Source organism: Chenopodium album, chromosome 10 (genome assembly GCF_948465745.1).
Source record: "Chenopodium album chromosome 10, dcCheAlbu1.1, whole genome shotgun sequence".
Classification (NCBI taxonomy): Eukaryota; Viridiplantae; Streptophyta; class Magnoliopsida; order Caryophyllales; family Amaranthaceae; genus Chenopodium; species Chenopodium album.
Window position 1 is genome coordinate 58142494 of NC_137843.1, and position 21663 is coordinate 58164156.

General features: G+C 31.7%; 5 protein-coding genes across 8 annotated transcripts; all 5 read left to right on the plus strand.

Annotated features, from left to right (window-relative positions):
- The first annotated feature begins 39 nt into the window (after positions 1 to 39).
- On the plus strand, positions 40 to 2378 carry LOC145564303 (uncharacterized). Its single transcript, XM_081624618.1, has 3 exons — positions 40 to 485; positions 1515 to 1714; positions 1876 to 2378. Exons 1-3 carry the CDS (start codon positions 387 to 389, stop codon positions 2168 to 2170), a joined length of 594 nt encoding a protein of 197 aa, XP_081480744.1. The 5' UTR covers positions 40 to 386; the 3' UTR covers positions 2171 to 2378.
- A 3040-nt stretch (positions 2379 to 5418) lies between these two features.
- Positions 5419 to 6186, plus strand: LOC145565550 (uncharacterized). The gene is made up of 3 exons (XM_081625515.1): positions 5419 to 5439; positions 5556 to 5755; positions 5928 to 6186. Exons 1-3 carry the CDS (start codon positions 5419 to 5421, stop codon positions 6184 to 6186), a joined length of 480 nt encoding a protein of 159 aa, XP_081481641.1.
- A 2341-nt stretch (positions 6187 to 8527) lies between these two features.
- On the plus strand, positions 8528 to 9844 carry LOC145564304 (uncharacterized). Its single transcript, XM_081624619.1, has 3 exons — positions 8528 to 8749; positions 8903 to 9108; positions 9306 to 9844. The coding sequence occupies exons 1-3, from the start codon at positions 8651 to 8653 to the stop codon at positions 9601 to 9603; spliced, it is 603 nt and encodes a 200-aa protein (XP_081480745.1). The 5' UTR covers positions 8528 to 8650; the 3' UTR covers positions 9604 to 9844.
- Positions 9845 to 11113: 1269 nt separating this feature from the next.
- On the plus strand, positions 11114 to 14852 carry LOC145564305 (uncharacterized). Its single transcript, XM_081624620.1, has 4 exons — positions 11114 to 11273; positions 12361 to 12563; positions 12972 to 13496; positions 14757 to 14852. Exons 1-3 carry the CDS (start codon positions 11172 to 11174, stop codon positions 13270 to 13272), a joined length of 606 nt encoding a protein of 201 aa, XP_081480746.1. The 5' UTR covers positions 11114 to 11171; the 3' UTR covers positions 13273 to 13496; positions 14757 to 14852.
- Positions 14853 to 17788: 2936 nt separating this feature from the next.
- LOC145564307 (uncharacterized) lies at positions 17789 to 21170 on the plus strand. Of its 4 annotated transcripts, none has more exons than XM_081624623.1 (5): positions 17789 to 18178; positions 18282 to 19502; positions 19680 to 20470; positions 20566 to 20940; positions 21042 to 21170. In XM_081624623.1, the coding sequence occupies exons 2-4, from the start codon at positions 18314 to 18316 to the stop codon at positions 20908 to 20910; spliced, it is 2325 nt and encodes a 774-aa protein (XP_081480749.1). In that variant the 5' UTR covers positions 17789 to 18178; positions 18282 to 18313; the 3' UTR covers positions 20911 to 20940; positions 21042 to 21170. The 4 variants fall into 4 exon arrangements, with proteins under 4 accessions (XP_081480749.1, XP_081480750.1, XP_081480748.1 ...); XM_081624624.1 differs by lacking the exon at positions 21042 to 21170 and having other exon boundaries at positions 17789 to 17966; positions 18115 to 18178; positions 20566 to 21032; XM_081624622.1 differs by lacking the exon at positions 21042 to 21170 and having other exon boundaries at positions 17789 to 17955; positions 18115 to 18178; positions 20566 to 21032.
- The last annotated feature ends 493 nt before the right edge of the window (positions 21171 to 21663 follow it).

Here is a 21663-nt window from a genome sequence, read left to right on the forward strand (position 1 = left end):
GTAATAGACGATACTCAATTTCAGATCTTAAAAATCAAAACCATTTCTAAAACATTCCACAATCTCTCATCACACGTTGACCTTACCCATTTTGGAAAAAAATAAAATAAAAAAAAAAAAAAAAAACTACCAGACCCCCTTTTATCTCATCTCCACGCATCTTCCAAAAATTCTCCAAAGGCAGTTTTGGTTCCTCATTTCTCTCTCCCTCACTAATTCACTCCTACTTTGAAGTTTCTTGCTCTTTTCCTCTCTCCTCAACACCCAATCATACTACAAATTGCCAATTATTACAACTTACACTTGCAACTATTTTTCTTACTCACTTCAATCTTATTCTTCTAAACCCAGAAAAATTGATTGATTGAAATTTTAAGACTAAAATAATGATGCCAAGACATAATTTTTTGGTGCCTTTTATTGCCCTTCTTCTTGGTGCTCTTGCTATGACTTTCAGTCTCATTGCTTTTGCCAAAAGGATTAAGGTATTTTTACATTTCAACTTACTTTTATTTACACTTAAATTTTTATACTTGTAATTTATTTTGGTTTTTCATGTTGTATTTTACCTATTTTGTGAATTAATCAAACATTCTTTAATTAATACTTACTGTAGTATGATTTGGTCATGATATTCAATATATTTTCAACTATTGTTGATTAATGATTAATGATTACTATTATGTTTAGTTTATTGTTTAAGATAGTCTACAAAATTTGTTAAGCCGATAAATTGAGACGTAGGGAGTAATACATAAGTAAATTTAAACAAGATTCATGTGTTCGTAATTTTTGTAAATAATTGATTTGATAAGGAAAAGATAGTTAGAAAACTTGTATGGACTAAAATATAATTAATGTGAGCTTCCCTTGTTTAAGGGGAAGACATCTTTGTCGATGACGTCGAAACGATGTCGTTTAGTGGATTTCCTTTGTGGGTTGATTTCATCATAATCAAAGAAGACATTATTACGAAGTACTCCGTAGATGATATAGTGGGGCCCTTGTCTAAGTGCCTAAATGCCTAATTAGTGACTAATTACTCATAACTAAGAGGAACATCCACATTTCCACCTTAATAACTTGCTTAAATAGAAATTCAAAATAAATTTCATAATTGGTATGTATTCCCTTTGTCCCCATTTGTTTGCCATTTTCGACTTCTTATAGTATTTAATACAGTATCTTTTAAAACATAAATATCTCCAATTAAAAATTTGATATTCTTAAAGTATCCATTGTAACAAATTTAACGAGATTTCACTTGACTACTCAGTTTTGATCTATCAGTACTAGTCTAATACGGAGTATATTGTTAATTTGCTATTGACAAATCTCAGACCCTAGGGTAATGCAATTCTTAATCGCAAAGAATCAGTAGCTAATTACAAATAATCTAGTTGATTAATGTCTCTGTTAGACTTTCGATGATCAACAATGTACTACAACCTTTTAAACTTGATAGCGAGTTATGATTAGGCTGTTGAATTTACGTGTATAGTTACATTGCGCAGGCTAAAGATGTTACCAAAAAAGATAGCTTATGTGTATATCCAAGCAGTCCATCATCCGCTCTTGGCATAGTTGCTGCATTATTTATACTAGCTGAGCAAATCGTTATTAGTGCTGCTACTTACTGCTTTTGCTGCTGTGGACTACGTTGTTCTGCTCGTTGCACTGTTATAAGCTCATTACTCTTCTTCATCGGCTCCTGGTATGTTATAAGCTCATTACAAGGCCGGTTTATTTGTCAATACATAGTTATGAGGGATTGTGTCGTGACAACTAATTCTGGATGAAGGGATTGTAATCTTAACTTTATATTGGTCCGTTGTGCACAAGAATTTTACTCTTTTATTTTGGTATGTATTGCAGGTTCACTTTTCTGGTAACGTTCATTGGATTGATATATACAGCGATCCTTAACAACACCAACTTCATAGCAAAAACCTATACCAGAGGAAACAATGACAGTTGTGGAGTGGGCAATGAGAATCTGTTCCTTGGGGCTGCATATTGGTGCATAATTAGCACCGTTGTAGGTCTGGTATCATATGCTTTCTGGGCGTGTGGTGCTGCTAAAACAAACAATAATAACCAAGGCCGCGCTTTTGATCATGAGCATGGTGTTGCTATGGGAGAACCTCAGATGCAGCAACCGAAGGAATAATCTAGATAATTAATGTGATGCTGGCTGAGTGGTCGGTTTCCTGTATAGCTCAAGATCAATCCAAGGGTAGTAAAATTGTTGTAAGCTGTAAAGATCGTTTCATCTTTTATCCTATTTGTAGTTTAGCAAATGTTATATCAAATAGAATGTTGAACAAATCTCTTACAGTATTTACTTATCAAATGACATACAACATTTTTTTCCTACATATCTCGAATTCTAAGAATTGTTGAACAGCTAATTAACTGCTAACAACTCGAATCCTAAGAATTGTCAAACAGCTAACTGGTAACTGACTGCTTATTGACGAATAAGTTTGTGTATATGAATAAATCATGAATTCTTCATCGAATAAATTTTTTTTTCTCCAAATTCCAATTGCAACAAGGTTTACCCTTCCACTAAGTATACCTTTTACGGAGTATTTTTTATATATGAGAAACATCTATTAAATCATGTTTAAAACTTATCTTTTTACATTTTTGACCAACTTTAACTTTACTAGCCATCTAAATTTGATTGATCACATTTTCTTCTTTTTTGTCCGTGTTAACTACTCTTATATAATTAGGAAAGTTTTAAGTTCTAACCACTTGAACTATCCTTCACTCTTTACAAGTATAACTTAAAACTTTAAATTAAAATAATAACTCTTGTAATGATGCGTAGTTGGCCATCATAAAAAGTAAACCGTGTTATAGAATTTGCTTTAATTTCAACGAAAAAAAATGCTTTAAGGCCCAAAATAAATACTAGTAGTGGATCATTTCATAAATGCAAACGGGCCCATTTTAAAACAAGTTGATTAGAGTTTGAACAAACAAACCGCGTAATACAAGTCTGCTTCCTTCTCCCACTACACACAAGTGCTTTGTACTGTATGGTTGGGAAGATTAAAAATTGTAGCCAGCCCAATCCTACGTGGCGCCACTTTGTTCTATGTTTGCTTGACTAAGTTAAATTTCACTTACTTTATTGTGATTGCTCATTTGCTCGTATGTCTTAGGCCTTATCATGTTTTAAAAAAAAATTGACAAGTGTACGTATAGTAATGTGTTGTGTCGTGTCGTGTCGTGTTTACCATGTGTGTCACATGCTATATTTTTTTGTTATCTAATTTAAAGGCTAAATGTATATATAGATCCTTTTTGGTTGAAGTAAGATTAGTTGAATTTAACTTTAGCTACTCAATTATGAGCAGCATATATACGCAAAGTTAATGGAGAATCGAATTAGGTAAACATTGAGGTCCAACATTGCATAAACTATTAGATGATTTTATAAAAGTTAATTATTTTTTTATAGCCAAATAGCCCAAATTGGCACAAGCATTGATTAGCATGATATAATTTACTTTACCCGCCACTGGAGTTCTATAAATAGCAATTAACTCAAACTAATTTGTGTAATTACTCGCAAATAATCAACTACATTTTTAATTAGATCATTCTAGAAAGACACCAGAGAGTCTTAAACCAAATAGTGATTAAAATGGCAGGTCAATTTAGTTATTGGGTGCCTTTAAAAGCCCTTATTCATGGTATTTTAGCAGTTGCTCTCAGTTTTGCTGCCTATTCGTAAAGGATAAAGGTAATAAATTTTTATTTTAGTAATTTTATGTAAAACTTTTGATACAATATCTGTTCTTATATATTTACATTAATTACTTGAACTGAACACGCTTATCACATCACAATTTGGTTACGTGTATTAAAAAATTAACATAGTGAGCTTCAAATTATTTATTAGGGACATCCGGACATAAGGTAATTAGGTAACCCATAATACATCTTACATACTAAAATATTTTTTCAGATATTAACAAAAAAAATAAATATGTTCAAACTGAGTAATTGTAAATAATACATGCTTTATATTGTAATGCTGGGTAGATAAAATGAGACAATGACTATAATTTATTATTGTTTCTTTCCAGAGAATTTCTAGCTTCTTAAGGCCCTGTTCTTTTGAGCTTCTGGGCAGAGCAGAGCAAAGCAGAGCAGATTTCAGCAAAGCAGAGCAGAGCAGAACAGAGCAGATTGAAGCAGAGCAGAGCAGATTTCATTATTATTATTATTATTATTATTATTATTATTATTATTTTTATTATTATCATTATTATTATTATTACTAATATTGTTATTATTACTATTATTAGTATTATTATTATTATTATTATTACTACTACTACTAATACTATAATAATAATTGTAATGCTTTATTATTGTTATTAAATATTAAATATTAAATATTATTATTATGATTATTATTATTATTATTATTATTATTACTACTACTACAACTACTACTACTACTACTATTATTACTATTATTATAATCATTAAATTTTATTATTAAAAATTAATTATTATTAATAATATTAATATTATTAAATATTAATTATATTATTATTAATATATTATTATTAAATATTAATTATATTATTATTATTATTAATATTATTATTATTATTATTAAATATTAATTATATTATTATTAATATTATTATTATAAATATTAATTATATTATTATTAAATATTAATTATTATTATTATTAAATATTAATTATATTATTATTATTAAATATTAATTATATACTTCCTCCGTTTTCTTTTACTTGCAACACACCTTTTAAGCACGCAGTTTTAGGAGATGATTAGTGAGGGTAAACGAGCGATTTTATCAATATAATTTTTACACGAAAATTAGAATAGAGTTAAGTATCATTTGTAAAAATTATAATGAAAAATTTGTCCATTTACATTACATAAACCAGAGCTCAAAACACGTGCCACAAGGCTGTGTTGCAAGTAAAAGAAAACGGAGGAAGTATTATTATTAATAAATATTAATTATTATTAATAAATATTATTTATTATTATTATTAAATATTAATTATTATTATCATAAAGTATTAATTATTTATTATTATTTTTATTAAATATACATTATTATTATAATAATAATTCAATATTAAGTATTAATTTCAAGCAGAGCAGAGCAGAGCAGGGCAGAGCAGATTGAAGCAGAGCAGAGCAGAGCAAATTTCAGCAGAGCAGAGTAAAGCACAGCAAAGCACAGCAGAGCAGAGCAGCTCTAAAGAATGGGGCCTAATTCTACTAACTACTCGTATAATACAAGAGTATAAAAGTCAAATTAACTACTTAAGCAACTTTCCTATTTTTATGGAAGATTAAAATTTCTGAGAAATTCTAATTTCACGGGTTTTTGTCAACCAAACATTGGAATGGCAAGTTATGGTACAAGTGTAACTCTTTAAATAATATATATACAATGGGTTTCATGTGTACTCGTACATGTTTATTTATACTGTACTGTCAATCAAACGACCACTTAAACTCACTCGCTTGTTCTTTTGAGCAGAGTGAGGAGGTTACTGAGTTTAACGGAGTTTGCGAGTATTCAAGCAGTTCAGCGTGGTATCTAGCTTTGATAGCTGCAATAGCTCTTCTGGCTGAACAAATTACTATAAGTGTTGGCATGGGATGCTTTTGCTGTCGTGGAGCACGTTGTTCATCAAAATGCACTGCTATTATCTCAATATTTTTCCTCGTTTTTTCCTGGTATATATATATATATATATATATATATATATATATATATATATATATATATATATATATATATATATATATATATATATATATATAAGTAACAATAATATCATCAATTAATAATTTTGTGTATTAATTATGAAATTACTAAACTTATTTTTTTTGTGGTAAATGCATGCAGGTTAGCATTTTCTATAGCATTCATAGGACTAATGCACACAGCAGCCGTCAACAACCACAAATTTCTTGTAAAACATCATTCTTTACGCGCTAATGGTGGAAGTTGCTTCATTGGTATGAAGCAAATGAACCTAGGTGCTGCATCTTGGTGCCTCATTACAACTGTTTTTGGTCTAATCTCTTATGCTTTTTGGGCATGTGGTAAAGACCGCGATAATAACAAGAATTATCAAGCTGGATATAGTAATTCTGCTAATTAATTAAGGACAATGCAAGATTGTTGTATGGTAAAATTGTGTGCAAATCATCGTTTTAGAATTTTAATCTAAATTGTCGTTGGAAGTTTGTTGTGATCTTAAAGATTGTAATTAGTTTATCTAATTGTTTGATTATTTGTTATTGTATAATAGTTGTATAAATGTATTCATTTGATTACAAGAATTGGTCTTCGTTGATGTAATAAAGTCCTACTATGTTTGATTGTGATATGCCAGAAATTCGCAACTTTCTACTACATGTAGCAATGCTCATATAATGAAAGTCGATACAATATTCATTTTCCCTAAGTTAAAGTTGCAATTGAAAATTGCAATTAAATTTTGTTAAATTCCGGAATGAGCACCAATATAAATACTAGTACAAGTTTTTTAAAATTTATAATGAGCCGTGCCTATAAAAACCTGTTTAAATCCTATTAACAAACTTTTTCGATAAATCTATACGAATTAATGATGCTTTTGAAATTCAACCAAAATATGTTATCCGTGTCTCCCTCCAACACCTTCCGATTTCTTTTTCATAATCTCTCTACACTTCTCTAGCCGCCACCACAAGTATTGCCATCCATCCTCACCCAATAATGGCCATATGACTCGCTCATCACATAGCCAGTCCATGACCTCCTTTTTTACTATATCTTTAATGTTTCCTTACCCTATAAAGTAAAACTATGTTTTGAAAGTAAAGATAGACATGGATCGAATCCAATCTAACCTAAATCCTAATTATATTTGTGTGACTTGAAATCAAATTTTATCGAGGCCATGTCCATTGAGTTTGATTTGAAATATTCAAACACTTAACTAGATCATTCAGTGGGCAGGGTATAGTGGGTCTAGGGTAAAATGGGTCTCAAATGAATCATAAAAACTATTACTTGAGGTGGTGTGTTAGTTAAAAATTCATGATGACCACAAGTAATTGATTGATTTAAGAGTAAGATGGTGTGTTAAAAGCAATGATCCAAGTTTATAAATTAGTGATGACTCCTTAATTTTTTTGAATTCAAGTTAGGCCTTCTTTTTAATACTTATTTCCAAAATAACAAGTACTTTCTCCAATTTATAATGATCGATCTTCAATCACAGTTCAGCAAAAATTATAAACATTGAATATTAAAGTACTCCATAATAAGACAAAAACTAACGAGCACCCTCGGACGTTAGATTAAAGAGATAAAAGAATAAGTATGAAGTTAAATTAACATTAATTAAACAAATGATGTGTGTTTTGTCAAGCATTTCAAACTTAATATTGTTTTAATACCCTTAAGCAGTTGACTCGATAGATAGGAGTATTAATTTTATATTGAAACCTTACTTTATACATACGCTGTGTTAGTGGACGACTTTTCTCCCTCATGCCTCCTCCATCGATTATAGCAAACATTTTTTATTTTATTTTATTTTTCTTTTTTTTGAGTTTGCCCACCCAGTTTATCGGAGCTTAGCTCAAAACCTCCAACTACATCCGGATTCGACTGGGCTTGCACACCTTGGATTATGGTGGATGAGTCTCCCAACAAGAGTTTTCTGCATTCGGTGAGGCTCGAACTCGAGACCTTACCACTTGAGCCAATTCTATTGGTATTATGGTATAGCAAACGTATTTAGATAAGCCATAAACCCTACTCAGTAGTCAGTACTATTCAATAGAGAGTGCTTCAAAGTGTACACACAACACACGTATAAGCAGCACAACACGCAAAGCCTATAAAAACAAATAATTTTATGCATTGGATAAGGTCCAATACTCCAACGTTACATTTCCTATTTATAAATTTACTCCCTCCGTCCCTAAATTACATTCCTCCTTTCTATTTTTGGTAAGTTTTTTTTAGTAAATCAACTCTCTTTTTCTGTTTTATATTTAATGCTTTCTCACTCATCCTTACCTAATCTCACTCATAATCCTTGTGCCAAATTACAATGAATATGATTGGTTAAAAATTTTCAATTAGGAGCATGTGATTGATCCTTTTTTTTTGCAAAGGATTGATGACATGTCATGAGTAATTACTACTCTATCTTTGTACTTCCCATTGCATTATCCAATTATTGTTATTTGTCTTATTCTTCCCTCCTTAATTCCCGTGTAAATTTCCAAAGAGGAATGTAATTTAGGGACGGAGGGAGTATTTTTTTTATAAACTTTTTTCCTAGCCAAGTTGACACATGCATTGATTAAATACAGAGTATTACTTAATTAATAATAATAAATTAATAATGTTGAGTCTTGAATTCTATTTAGTCGTCTAATAATAACGTGTCGGCTGGTCTAAGAAGTCTTCCTAAAGTAGATTATTGCTATCTAAGCTAGCTACTCATAATATAAATATCCTTTTACCTCATTTCTCAATTCAATTCAATTGCAAACTATCTTATCACAAACATTTCACAAAATCAAATTCTAAAGAGAGAAATTAAAATTGAAAATAGTTCAAAAATGTCACAAGAATATACTTATTGGGTACCATTAAAAGCCCTTCTTCATGGTATTCTCGCTATTGTTTTCAGTTTTACTGCTTACACCAAACGAGTCAAGGTAATTTTCAATCTCGTGTTTTTGTCAACCAAACAATATGTTTTCTAAATTTTAGTTTCAATTCAATGATAGTTTTACTTTGTATTTGTGTATACAGTATATGTCAATCAAACGAGCACTTAAATTAACTGGTTTCGTTGTTTTTGTAAGCAGAGTTATGAAGTGACCAGCTTTAATGGGTACTGCGCGTATCCAAGCAGTTCAGCTTTGTATTATGGTGTAGTTGCTGCACTTGTTCTTCTGTTTGAGCAACTTACTATTACTTTCGGCATCAAATGCTTTTGCTGTCGACGTCGTGGAGTTCATTTCAACAGAAAATTTGCTGCTATTTTGGCAATGATATTCTTCATTCTTTCCTGGTATGTTACGTTTCATTTATGCTTTAATATATAATAATCACGTCGCTCATTGTATAGGTAGTTTAAATATGTTTAATATTGTGACAACTAAATTTAGATGGAATTATATTAGCGAATTTATGCATATATTAATGTGGTTATTAGATTAGTCTTGTAAATTTTCAAATTTTAAACTTTTATCGATGTTATGAATGCAGGTGCGCATTTGTTATATCATTCATCGGATTGATATACACCGCAGTAGTCAACAGCCACAAATTTCTAGTAAAACATCACTCTCAAAACAACGGAGGCAGTTGCTTCATTGGCCAAGAGAATTTGTTCTTAGGGGCTGCAATTTGGTGCATAATTACCACAGTTTTAGGCCTAATCACTTACGGTTTTTGGGCGTGTAGTACTCATACAAAAAACACAACTAGTGAACAAGCTAATTATGCACAAAGTGGTGTTGCAATGGGACAACCTCATACACAATTACCAAAAGAACAATGTTGATTATATCAATGTTAGAAAAATTATTTGGTTGTTATGTTGTTAGTTGTATAAACCAAAATTGATGGAATTGCAAGAAAAAAAATAAAGTGTGCAATTCCTCTGATAAGAAGGTTTTTTTTTTATTTATTTATTATCATTTTATTTTTTTTTAGAGATTTTATGTAATTTTGAAAATTCTTTTATTTTATTTTGTTTAATTACATGCACATGTGTATTGATTTTTATTTGAGTTCAAGACGTTTATTGAAACGAATGAGGTATTATGTTGAGTTGTATATATCAATGATCATAGTTGTATACTTCCTCCGTTCTTTTTTACTTGACCCGCTTTGACTTTTACACTATTCACCACCCCTTGTTTGACCGTCTTTTGTGAATAGTATGTAAGGAAAAATATATTCATGTGAGATTTTTTTGAATTCGTCTCAATAAATACTATCATTATATATAACTTTTGTAATTTTTACTTATGGAGAATTAAAGTTATTGATCGTTAAAGTTTTGCATTAGCAAGCGTGATAAAAGAAACAGATCAAGTAAAAAAGAACAGAGGAAGTACATTATATTTATGTCAGTACGTATAAATTATATAATGGGTGTAACGTAGCCAAATGATTAAATTACGTAGTAGGCTAATAGCAAGTAATTAGGTGTTCCACTTTATGATTACACGCATTATAAGAGTATAAATAAAGTTTAAGATTATTCTTATTGTTAAACCATGTTCTAATCCCAAAACCAGCAACTCACTAGTCCAACAGTTCACAATATATAGCATATTACCATATTGCCCCTAGGTCATCTACACTTCACAAGTCACAACTGCTGACCACCATCATCATCATCATGATGCAATTATCGCCGCCGTCACTACCACACTCGCCAGAGCAATTAATTCTACAATCAATTGGTATTGTTATGGAGAATATATGAACCTTAAATTAAAGGGAGCAATTATAAATTACTTATACAAATACAATAGCAATTAGCAAATAGAAGAAAAAAAAAACCCCTAATACTAGTTCAGTTTAGAGAATGATGTTACTTTTCCCCAAACATCTTACAAAATACATCGTACACTATACGTGACTATTATTTCGGACAAAGATGGTAGTATATATGGACATTTGGGATGTGCAACATGCGTTTATGATGAATAACATTATGCATGCATTATCATTTAACAACTTAATCTAAACTGCTATAAATTCATACGTGTCAAATGATCAATCTAACCAAAAAGTTAAGTTGATGATTGAAATACAGGATATAATTATGACACGTTACACACTCGCTTGATGATATAACGGACCCGTCCATTAAACAATAACCAACAAGTCAACAACCCTAGGGAGATTATGTGACATATCATAAGTATAGCCGTTATATTCTAACCAAGCTGATGTATACATTAATTAATTGTTTCATACTGTGTTGGCTCTTCCAGCTGTTCTGTAAAATTAGTGGTAGCTGCTACGTATATATAAGTATCACACTCCCATATTTATACCATCCAACCAATTTATTTTAGATATTGTAGAAAGAGAAAAAAAGTCCTAAAAACGAAAATGGCCCAGAGAATTCGGGCAGTTTTGGTGCCTATTTTTGCATTTGTTCTTGGTATACTAGCTGTTGTTTTCAGCTTTCTTGCTTATGCCAAAAGAATTAAGGTGAGTATATATACATGTGTATAGTAATTCTTGTTACTGTGATTTATTTTTGTTTATCATTTTTTTTATAAATTTTTAATATTGATGCATAATTTATACATTATTGCATACTTTATTTAGTAATTTTTAGGTCTTTCTTACAGATATTCCACGTAGTTATGTATGCAATTTGTGAAGTACATATTTTTCATTTATAATTCCTCGGATCACAAATTATAGATCAAATAGTTAAGTTGAGTATGATTATGATGTATTCATAGTACTAGAACAATGTGATTTAAAATATCCACTCATCTATATTTTTGGAACTTTCATATTACGCACACATCTATCTATATCAAATTCATTCATTGAAAATAAAAATGTGTTCGATAGCTAATCTTATTGTCTACTAAAACTTTATTCTTTAGAACTGAATTGATCTGAAATAAACTGAATTAACTAAGTTATCGAGGAAGATAAGAATTTGTCGCGTATGGGTCAAGGAAGGTATGAAAGGATGTTCAACTGCCCAACCGGCCAACCAACCAAACCAATTAAGGTTGAAGCCCAATAATTGATGACCAACCCCTATAAATTAAATTCTCACGACAACTTCATAATTGAATGTGGCACTGAGCTTAGTTTAGAGCCCTAGATGCGATTGGCCCATGATTTGACTATATGAGGTTTTACTGTTTTAGGACGTTTGTATCATTGTGAGTAATTTTTTAAGTTTTGTAGGCAACAAATTACAAATTAACAATCATAATATAATACTCCATATGATAATTCTCGGGTCAAAATTAATTAATACATAACTAATATAATTGGAAGTTTTGAACCACTTTTTGTACTAATTATTGTTTAATGAAATAATACTTTGTTTAAATTTATAGCTAAAATCAGGTTTTCAAAATGTACATGTAGAACAGATGAACCATGAACGTACACATGTAATTCAACCGTGTGATTTTCTCATAATTGTCTATAACACGCAATATTATCATCAATTCATGATTAATTATACGTAACAGATGAGTAAAATTATAATTTATTGCGATTTGTACGCCCGTTGTTAACTAGTCTTTGTTTGGGTGGGCTGCAGGCAGACGATGTAGGTCCGAAAGTAAATGGGGAATGCGTATATCCAAACACAGGAGCATGTGCACTTGGTATAACTGCTGCTGCATTTCTTTTGGCTGAACAAACTCTAATTAGTGCTGCTATCAACTGCTTTTGCTGTTGTGGTTTACGCATTTCTTCTACTTGTTCAGCTATTACTTCTCTTATTCTCTTTGTCATTTCCTGGTATGTTTCACAACCTCTCCATTTCTACCTCGTTATACTTCGATAATACTTCAGTATGTACTTATATTCACTCCATCTAGCATTAATAGTCACGTCGTTATATTTGTTATATGCTTTGATTTGCTAATGCGACAAGTGATAATTAAGTCTGAATAAAGTAATACTATATAACCCTTCAAAAAAAAAAAAAAAAGTAATACTATATAAAAATTGGGTTGTTATAAGAAATTCTGTAACTAAAAAATGTGGTCCAAAAGTCAATTTATACGACGATTGTGCCACTGGACAATATTAACCCTTAGCCTGTGTTGACGTTTAAAAGGATTTTAGGATTTTAATTTTTTTTTTTTTTTTACAAATGTGGCCTACTACTTAAATATAATCCTTAGCTTTGTTGTATTGATGCAGGGTAACATTTGTGATAGCATTCATGGGATTACTATACACAGCGATCCACAACAACATAAGTTATCTAGCAAAAATTCAATCTCAAGACAATAATCACATTTGCAAAGTTGGTAAAGAAGATGTGTTCCTTGGTGCTGCACTTTGGTGTGTAATTACCATTGTTTTAGGACTAATCTCTTACGCTTTCTGGGCGTATGGCGCTGCTAATAACACCAACAATAATTACTCTAGCTCTGCTAATTATAAGCAGGGTGTTGCAATGGGACGACCTCATACACAGCTATCAAAGGAACAATATTGATTTTGTGATATTGTTTGGTTACATGTATACTATATATAAAAATTATGTATTGTTATTGATTTGAGATTAAGCATTGCAAGAAAAAAAAAAAAAAAAAAATTGGTTGATTCATTTTGGAATTAAAGTTTGATGTCATCTTTGAAGATTGTTTTTGGAATTATGAAGAAAAAAATGGTTAATTCATTTCAGAATTATACATTGTGCTCTACTTGTGTAACAGAGAGGTTTTGTTAGAGATAATATCGGAAAATATATGTGTGATATATTTTCCGTATTGATCTTATTAGGAGAATAATATATTTAGGTTTATTATATGTTAAGATATTATTTAAGTATATCTTTTAGGAAGATTGTTTCCTATCTTATGTTCTTAGGTTTTGTATAAATACTCAACCTATTGATGAATAATAAACAAGCAATACAAAGCCATTATATTCTATTTCTCTCTAATTTGTCATGGTATCAAGAGCAGATTAAGTCTTGGGACCGCTCACATAAACTTTCCCCCTGCCGGTGGGTTAGAAAGTTTAACCCACCAGTGGGATTCAAAATTTTGCTTCCGCTATGCAATATTAATACTCTTTATTTTTTTTTTATTTTTTTTTGGTTGGTACACGTGATTAATCATCATATATGTGTATGTGAATTTCTTTTTTTTTTGGGAGTATGTGAGTGGACTTCCTCCACTATAACACATCTTTGGAGATGAAGAAATTAAATAGCGTTATGCTTAACGCAAAAAGGTTTTCGGCTCTCTTGTGTCGTGAGACAAGATATATTTGGTTCTCCTTGTGCCGTGAGACGAGGTTTGTGACTTGATTCGAGCATTAACATTGCTCCTTTTGATATGAGCTTGGTTTACTCTGACAGACCAAGAGATTTGAGCGTGGTTTACTCTGAAAGACCAGTAAAAGATTTGAGTGTGGTTTACTCTTAAAAGACCAAGAGATTTGAGTGTGGTTTACTCTAAAAGACCAATAAAAGATTTGAGTGTGGTTTACTCTGAAAAAACCAATATTTGATTGAGCTCGGTTTTGCTCTAGAAAAACCAAAATTGTTATATTTGCGGGTTCGAAAAGAATGACGTTCCTGCTTGATTGATGATTGATGAGTTCGAAAAGATAAACGTTCTCATCGATGAAAAAGAAAAAAAAATTGAAGGCGACATCACAAGAAGTGTGCATCTCGGCTTCAACAATTTGAAGAATTTCCAATCGCAACGTTCGTGTTACTGCCGTTACGATTGCGGGAGGGTGTTAGAGATAATATCGGAAAATATATGTGTGATATATTTTCCGTATTGATCTTATTAGGAGAATAATATATTTAGGTTTATTATATGTTAAGATATTATTTAAGTATATCTTTTAGGAAGATTGTTTCCTATCTTATGTTCTTAGGTTTTGTATAAATACTCAACCTATTGATGAATAATAAACAAGCAATACAAAGCCATTATATTCTATTTCTCTCTAATTTGTCAGGTTTCAATTGATTCTATGTTACAAGTCTTAGAAGATTTGCGGCTTTGTTACGCGTACATAATTATATAGGTCTTATTTTGATAAATGATATTTTGTTTACTCCCACCGTTCCTATATAAATGATCACTCATTTCGTTATAGTTTTGTTTGGTTAATACTTAATCATGATATACGTGGGCATGGAGTTAATGATGGAGCTAGTAGTAACCCCTCTTCTTGTTCATTTCCATGTCCAAGGAACTACCAACTCGCCTTTTCAAATTGTGTATTGCTCGTAGTAAGCAAAATGATGTTATGAAAATGATTGTTTTAATTTACAAGTACAAAAGAATATTTTTTTTCCATGTTCCATAATAATTGAGTATTTCGATTTCTATATTCACTAAACCCAACAAATTAAAGGAGAAAAAATAAAATACAAGAAAAGAACTTCCCCCTTTCTTGCTCCATACGACCATACATACATACCCCCCATATTACATTTTATAGGGTGCACCAAAATGTGGATCTCTACAAAGAATGTCAATCCCAATCAATTTGAATTTGGACCCACAATGATGTTATGGGAGGAGGGTCCAAGTTTTATCCTAATTGAAGTTATCTACTTTTAGAGTTTTAGTAAGACCCTAAAAAAAAAGAGCGAGAGATAGCTGAAGTAGTTATAGTTTCTCTCTCAATTCTAAGAAATCATGGGATCGATTCTTCCCTTTGCTCTTGTGGCTCTCTAAATCAAAGAAAAAGAAAAAAAAAAAGAGATTACACACAACATTACAAATTGTTGATTTTGTTGTTCATACTCATAGTAAACCATTTATGAAATTATTCATTAAAAGGGTTTTATTTTATTTTTTGTAAAAGAATAAATGGGGTCTTATTCATGGAAATATAATTTATATTATGATTATCAAGAATTATCATCATTGATAGAAAATCATCACACTTAATTATCCCCTATTCACAAACAACCCTTCCTTCCAACAATCACTTTGCCTTATTCCCAAATCCCAATTCATAATAAGCCATAAACCCTAAAAATGAGGGAGTCCCAAGTTATCACGTTGATCTAAATTCGTTTATCAAGTGGTAAAATTGTAAATAAATTAATGAAATTGTCTAATCAACATGACATTTTTGTAATTATATCAACAACTGTTTGATTTTGTAACCTATATTTACTACTGTTGATATATTTATAGTTTTGCCATTAATTTATTTAGGTGATAAACTTGTATTTTCTCGCCCCAAAAGATCTTTGAGAGCTCTCAAAGTATCAATTACCACCCACTATCTTTCCTAAAGTTATCCTATTTTTTTCATTTCCCCCCTTTTAACCCTTTTTCCGATTTTTACCCTAATAAAATACATTTTGTCAAAAACAAAATTGTCAAAATTAAGCTTATTACTCATAGGTTGAATTCCAAAAAAAAAAAAAAAAAAAAAATGTTATCATCACATTTTCACAAACTTTTAACTTTTTAAGCCGTATAATTGGATTCAAACAATTCACAAAAACATGGAAAATCTCCGACTTTTCAAAGATCAATTCAGACTGTATATTTGGATTGAGTTTAAACCCTAAAGTCAGTTCCTATCGTATAAGGTACTCGTACTTCATTCTCTCCATTTCTATATTCTATGTTACTATGTATACTTTAGTTTTTTATTTTATTTTAATAAGAATTAAAAAAAAAAAAAAAATGAATGATGACATATACAAGTGTAGTACTATTGTCTATACTCCCAAGGGGAGATCTTGAATAATTAGAAGAATTTCAATTACTATTTAAACTCATTATTTTGGAATTATGGGATTAAATAATTCCTTTAATTATTAGGATTTGTGTTACTTTTGCCTAACAAGTTCCTGCTTTACAGGTCTCGTTACCAAAGTTGAAGCCTTTTTTCCAATTTTTATTTTTTATTTTTACCTTTGTGTGTAGGACCCATGAATCCTTGAGTTTCTTAGGTGGATTCATCATATTATTGATAATTATAAATTGAAAATGATGGGTTTTCAATTTCGTTGCTTGATCTTATTTCCTACATAATATGCTCTTCATTGACTGTTGTTGCTTTCTTGGACCATATACATGTACAAATACCATGTAATAGCATTAGATAATTTATTTTAATTAGTGTTTATATTCTAATCTTGTTGCTAATGGCTTTACTTATTTGACTAATTTGTGTTTTTTAATGGGATTTTAATGCTACGTTGCAACATTTTAGGTAAGGAGTGTTTATTTATGTGTATTTTTTTAATGTGATTATGGAGTTTAAAGGGTTTTGGTGAATTTTTACTGAACTTTGTGGTCCATCTATTTTGACTAGTTTTTAGCAAATTTGTGTGGTTTCAATTGGATTACAAGTAGTGCATTGAAGTTGGATGTTTGGGGTTTTAGATGTTGGTGAATGGTGGGTGAATGTTATAATCAACTTTTTTTACTTAGTATTGGAAATTTTTACACATATCACCCCCAACTTTAAAGGTGTTTCTTACTTTAAAGTTGGATATAATGGCAGTTCAAAATGTCTAGGAAAAAAGAGGATATTTTGGGAAGAAAAAAGAAGGGAAATGAGCTACCAAAGATGGCAAATTCTTGTGATTATGCCTTAATTGGTTTGGAGTTATATTAATATAGTGTCAGGTTAATTACTTTGTGTAAAATCAAGCGCAGACATGATATAGGTGGAGGCAACCTGGAGCCATATCCGCTCTAGTCGTAGTTTTTAATAAGACGGTCGGATATGCATGATGGAGAAATATATCATCTTATTTACCGTTAATCCTAGCTAAGGTGGTCTCATATAACACTGAACTAAAATAAATGGAGATGATCCTAATTCAATTAAGCTAAGAAATACAATTACTATAAAGAAGTCCAAATGTAGGTTGTTACAAGTCTTATAATAAGTAGAGATAAGATATTAATAAACAAAAAGATCCCTTGATTTTGTGGCCATGTATTGTCTATTTAATTAAAGACTCATGACACTCTGGAAATTGTACAACAATTTGCTAGTGTGTACCCTTTTTATTTTTTCTCTTTTTTTCTCTCTCCTTTCACACTCAATTTTCTTCTATAACAAATAATGGTGACAAAAACCCAGGAATCTAGTGCCTTTTAACTCCTGAAAAGCCCAGGTTTTTAGAGCTGTAAGAGAATGAAAATTAATGTGGGGATCAAAGAATTAAAAGGTACTCAAAATGTAAGGAAAAATAAAGCAGCAAATTGGGTTTAAAAAGTCTTAAACTTTCACTGAATTCCAGGACAAAAACTATCATGTTCTTTTCCACTCATAATCTGTCATTTCTGTTTAAGTTTTCTGTAACTAATTTTTGGTAATTTAATGTCAGATGATACTGTTTAAGTACTGAGATACCCTGCATCACAGTTGAAGCAATTATTCCTTGGTTCCTTGTAAGTTTTCTTTTTACATTTCTAATGCGTTTTTTCAATTTTTAGGTTGTTAATTTGTTGTCAAATTTATGATCTTAAGAAAAATATTGATGTTGTTTTGTAGAATTTCTAAGGCAGTGAAGCAAATCCTTGGTAATGGAAGAGAAGGGTGTGTCAAAATCATGTGATTTTGTGTCCGAAGTTAGAGATGATAGTTTATGTGCAATGTACTTTGGTATATCTTGTGCCTTTTATGCTCTTAAGAAGTTATCAAGTGAAAAAATGAATGATGAAATGTGTTTGGAAACAAGGGAAAAGATGCTGCAAGGGAGTGTTAATCTGTTGGGATTGTTGGTGTGGAGGAGAGTGCAGGAGGGTGAGGAATTGAAGAGGATCGAAAAACATGAGCTTCGTCGTAAGCTAGAGGCTGCTGAGAGGGAGATCATGGAGTTGAAAAGAGCAAGAAGTGAGGATGCTAAAGCTAATGATAAAGTTGCTAGTATATATGCTGCACAAGAGCAAGGCTGGTTTGCTGAAAGGAGGCGGCTTAGGCATCAGGTTGAGAGTCTTTTGAATGATTTACGAATTCTTGATAAACGAAAGAATGAAGCTATTCCTGATTTGGATAGGAAGCTTGGGGAAATGGAAGTTTTGGTTAAGTCTAAGGAGAAGGTGTTGGAGGAAGACGAGAAGAAGAGGAACGAGTTGGAAGAGAAATTGAAGTCTACTGAGGCTGTTATGGAGGAATTGAGAGAGACTAATAAGAATAAAGCTCAAGATCATTCGTCTGAGCTGTTGAAGCATAAGACGGCTTTCATTGAGCTTGTGTCTAACCAAAGGCAGCTAGAAGCTGAGTTGAGTAGGACGCTTAGGCAAGTGGAAGGTGCTAAGCAGCAACTTGAATGTCTGTTCGATGAAAAGGAAGAGGCGGTGTTGATGGTAGAAGAGTTAGCAGTGGAGCTTCAGAAAACGCGCAAAGAATCAGAGCAAAAAGATAAGATTTTATCAGCACTGATGAGGAGAATAAAGGTGGACTCACCTGAGATTCTGAAAGAGGTCAAGCTATTCAAACCCAAAAGGAAAATTGGTGAAAGAAAAACAGAAAGGTTGGGAAGTTTTCCTGGTTCAAGAAGTGAAAGACACACATTGAGAAATTTGCTGTCAAGGCAAGTCAGTTCAAAACTGTTAGAGGCTTTTCCGACTGATGGGAATAGAGAAGGGAGCACCAAATCAGAGCTACGCAAGGCTGTTTTTGATGAATTGGATGCTGAAGTTAGAAAAGAAATTGAGGATACTTATTCTGCACAGAGTGAAAAACGATTTCCTGAAGAACATACTGAGTTTCGTAAGTTTTACACTCTAATCTTCTCATGATGACAGTTTAACATCTTTCTTTTCATCTGTAATTTGCTTATCCATCTGAACTAATTTTCCTCAATTTTTTGAGCTGTAGAGTACAAAGTTTGTAAATTTTCATGTTTGTTATTGATCTTGAGTTATGTTGTTGCTGTTGGACTGTCAGATGAAGCAACGCGGTTGGATGAATGGGTTCATGCTGAGGCAGAAAAGTATCATAATGCAGTTGAGCAGAGGCATCAGCTAGAGTTAGATGCTTTGGAAGAGCAAATACGGATGAAGGAAGATAAACTAGAAGCCTGCCGATGGAAGCTACTGAGTGCAGAAGTAGAGTCAAAGAGGTTGCAGTCGAAAACAGAAGACTACAATCAAGAATTGTCCCAACTCCGAGATGATAACTTGAGATTGGAGTCCTTGTTGGCAGACCGAGAAGTAGAGCTTAAAACTTTGAAGGATCAGGTTTCAGTGCAATTGAGCAAATTGAGTGTTCAAAAGGCAAGAAAACATTCATCTAGGAGGAATCTTTCGATAGATGATGATAATGGCTGGTCTAAGTTTAAATTCACAAAGAAAAAACCAGATGAGAAGGACCAAGAACCAAAGAAGAGTGTGGTGGAAGAAGAGACTAAGAAACCAGTGGAACGAGACTCTTCATCGAAACATACCTCTTCAACCTCTTTCTCCTCCACTGAAGACATTGAAGAGAAACACATTCTAGAAGCAAAAGTGTGCTTGAACAAGGTTAATGCATCTCCTTGGAAAGTAGATCTTCATGCCTTGGGAGTTACTTACAAGATCAAGCGGCTAAACCAGCAGCTGCTTATGCTTGAAAGATTAACAGGAAATCAAGAAAGCAATGAATTTAAGAGTTTTAATACGCTGCTTTCTTTGCTTAAAAAACAAGTGAGTAGATATCAATCCCTTCAAGAGAAGACCGATGACCTTAGCAAGCGAATGGTAAGCTTCATACATATCTCGCGCATAATGCAGACTGTCAGCATTTCAAGTACTATACTGTATTTGCTAAACCATATTCCTATTGTTATTTTCAGGAAGATAAGGATTTAAACTTAAAACAAAGAGTATCAAGTTCCAAAAGAACAAAGGAGGAAACAAAGAAGCTTGAGCACTTCCTCGAGGAAACATTTCAGTTACAGAGATTTATAGTCGCGACAGGGCAAAAACTGATGGAAGTACAGTCCAAAATTGCTGCTGGATTTGTTTCTGGGATCACGAGTGAGCTTGACGGGCCTGATAATTTTGATATGAAGCGATTTGGTGATACAATGCAGTGTCTCTTTAAGGATGCTCAAAGGGGTCTTGAGGTCAGGATGTCTCGGCTTATTGGTGATCTTGAAGGCACATTAGCTTATGAGGGAATTCATTTTCTGAAGTAATGACTTCAGAATCTGACAGAAAAACTCAGGGTTGTTAGCTTAATACTACCTCCGTTACATATTATTTGCAACGATTTGACATAAAGTAGAGAGGAAAAACGTCCAATCGTTGCAAATAATATGTAACGGAGGTAGTATGAAAAACATTGAATGTATATTCTTTCAGTCAATTGATGCAACAAGAAAAGAAGCCTTATGTTCTTATGTGACTTTGTACATAAACAGCTATCCAAAATAATACAGTATACTCAATAAAAATATACTTCTGTGTTTGTTTTATACTGCTGCAGATCAGATATTTGGAGAATCTAGTTATTTAGCTGTATTTTGGTAGTTTTCAGAACATTCTTTGCAGAACTTATTTTGGATTTGTCAGCTGTATCAGTCATAGTGTAGTGCAGATGATAACTCAGGTGTCTACATCTCATTATGATATCAATTCGTGGTCGGAAACAGAACACCAATATGCAAGTATGATCCTGTTTTAGTGGATTAAAATTATCAAGATGTGTGAAAGTAATTTCAGTTGAAAGGACCATCTGGTTTTCCTGAGATCCTAATGTCACTCGTATCATTCTTTAACGAGTTAATGTCATTTTAGAAAAAGGCATCGTCGCTATTCTAAAATAAGTTCACTTAACTAACTTTTTTCATTTCATATATCCGTCACTTAAAATATCAACGTGCTAATTGCAACAAAAAAAAAAAAAAACACACTGATATTTGTAGTAGTCGTAAATCAATGCTGTAAAA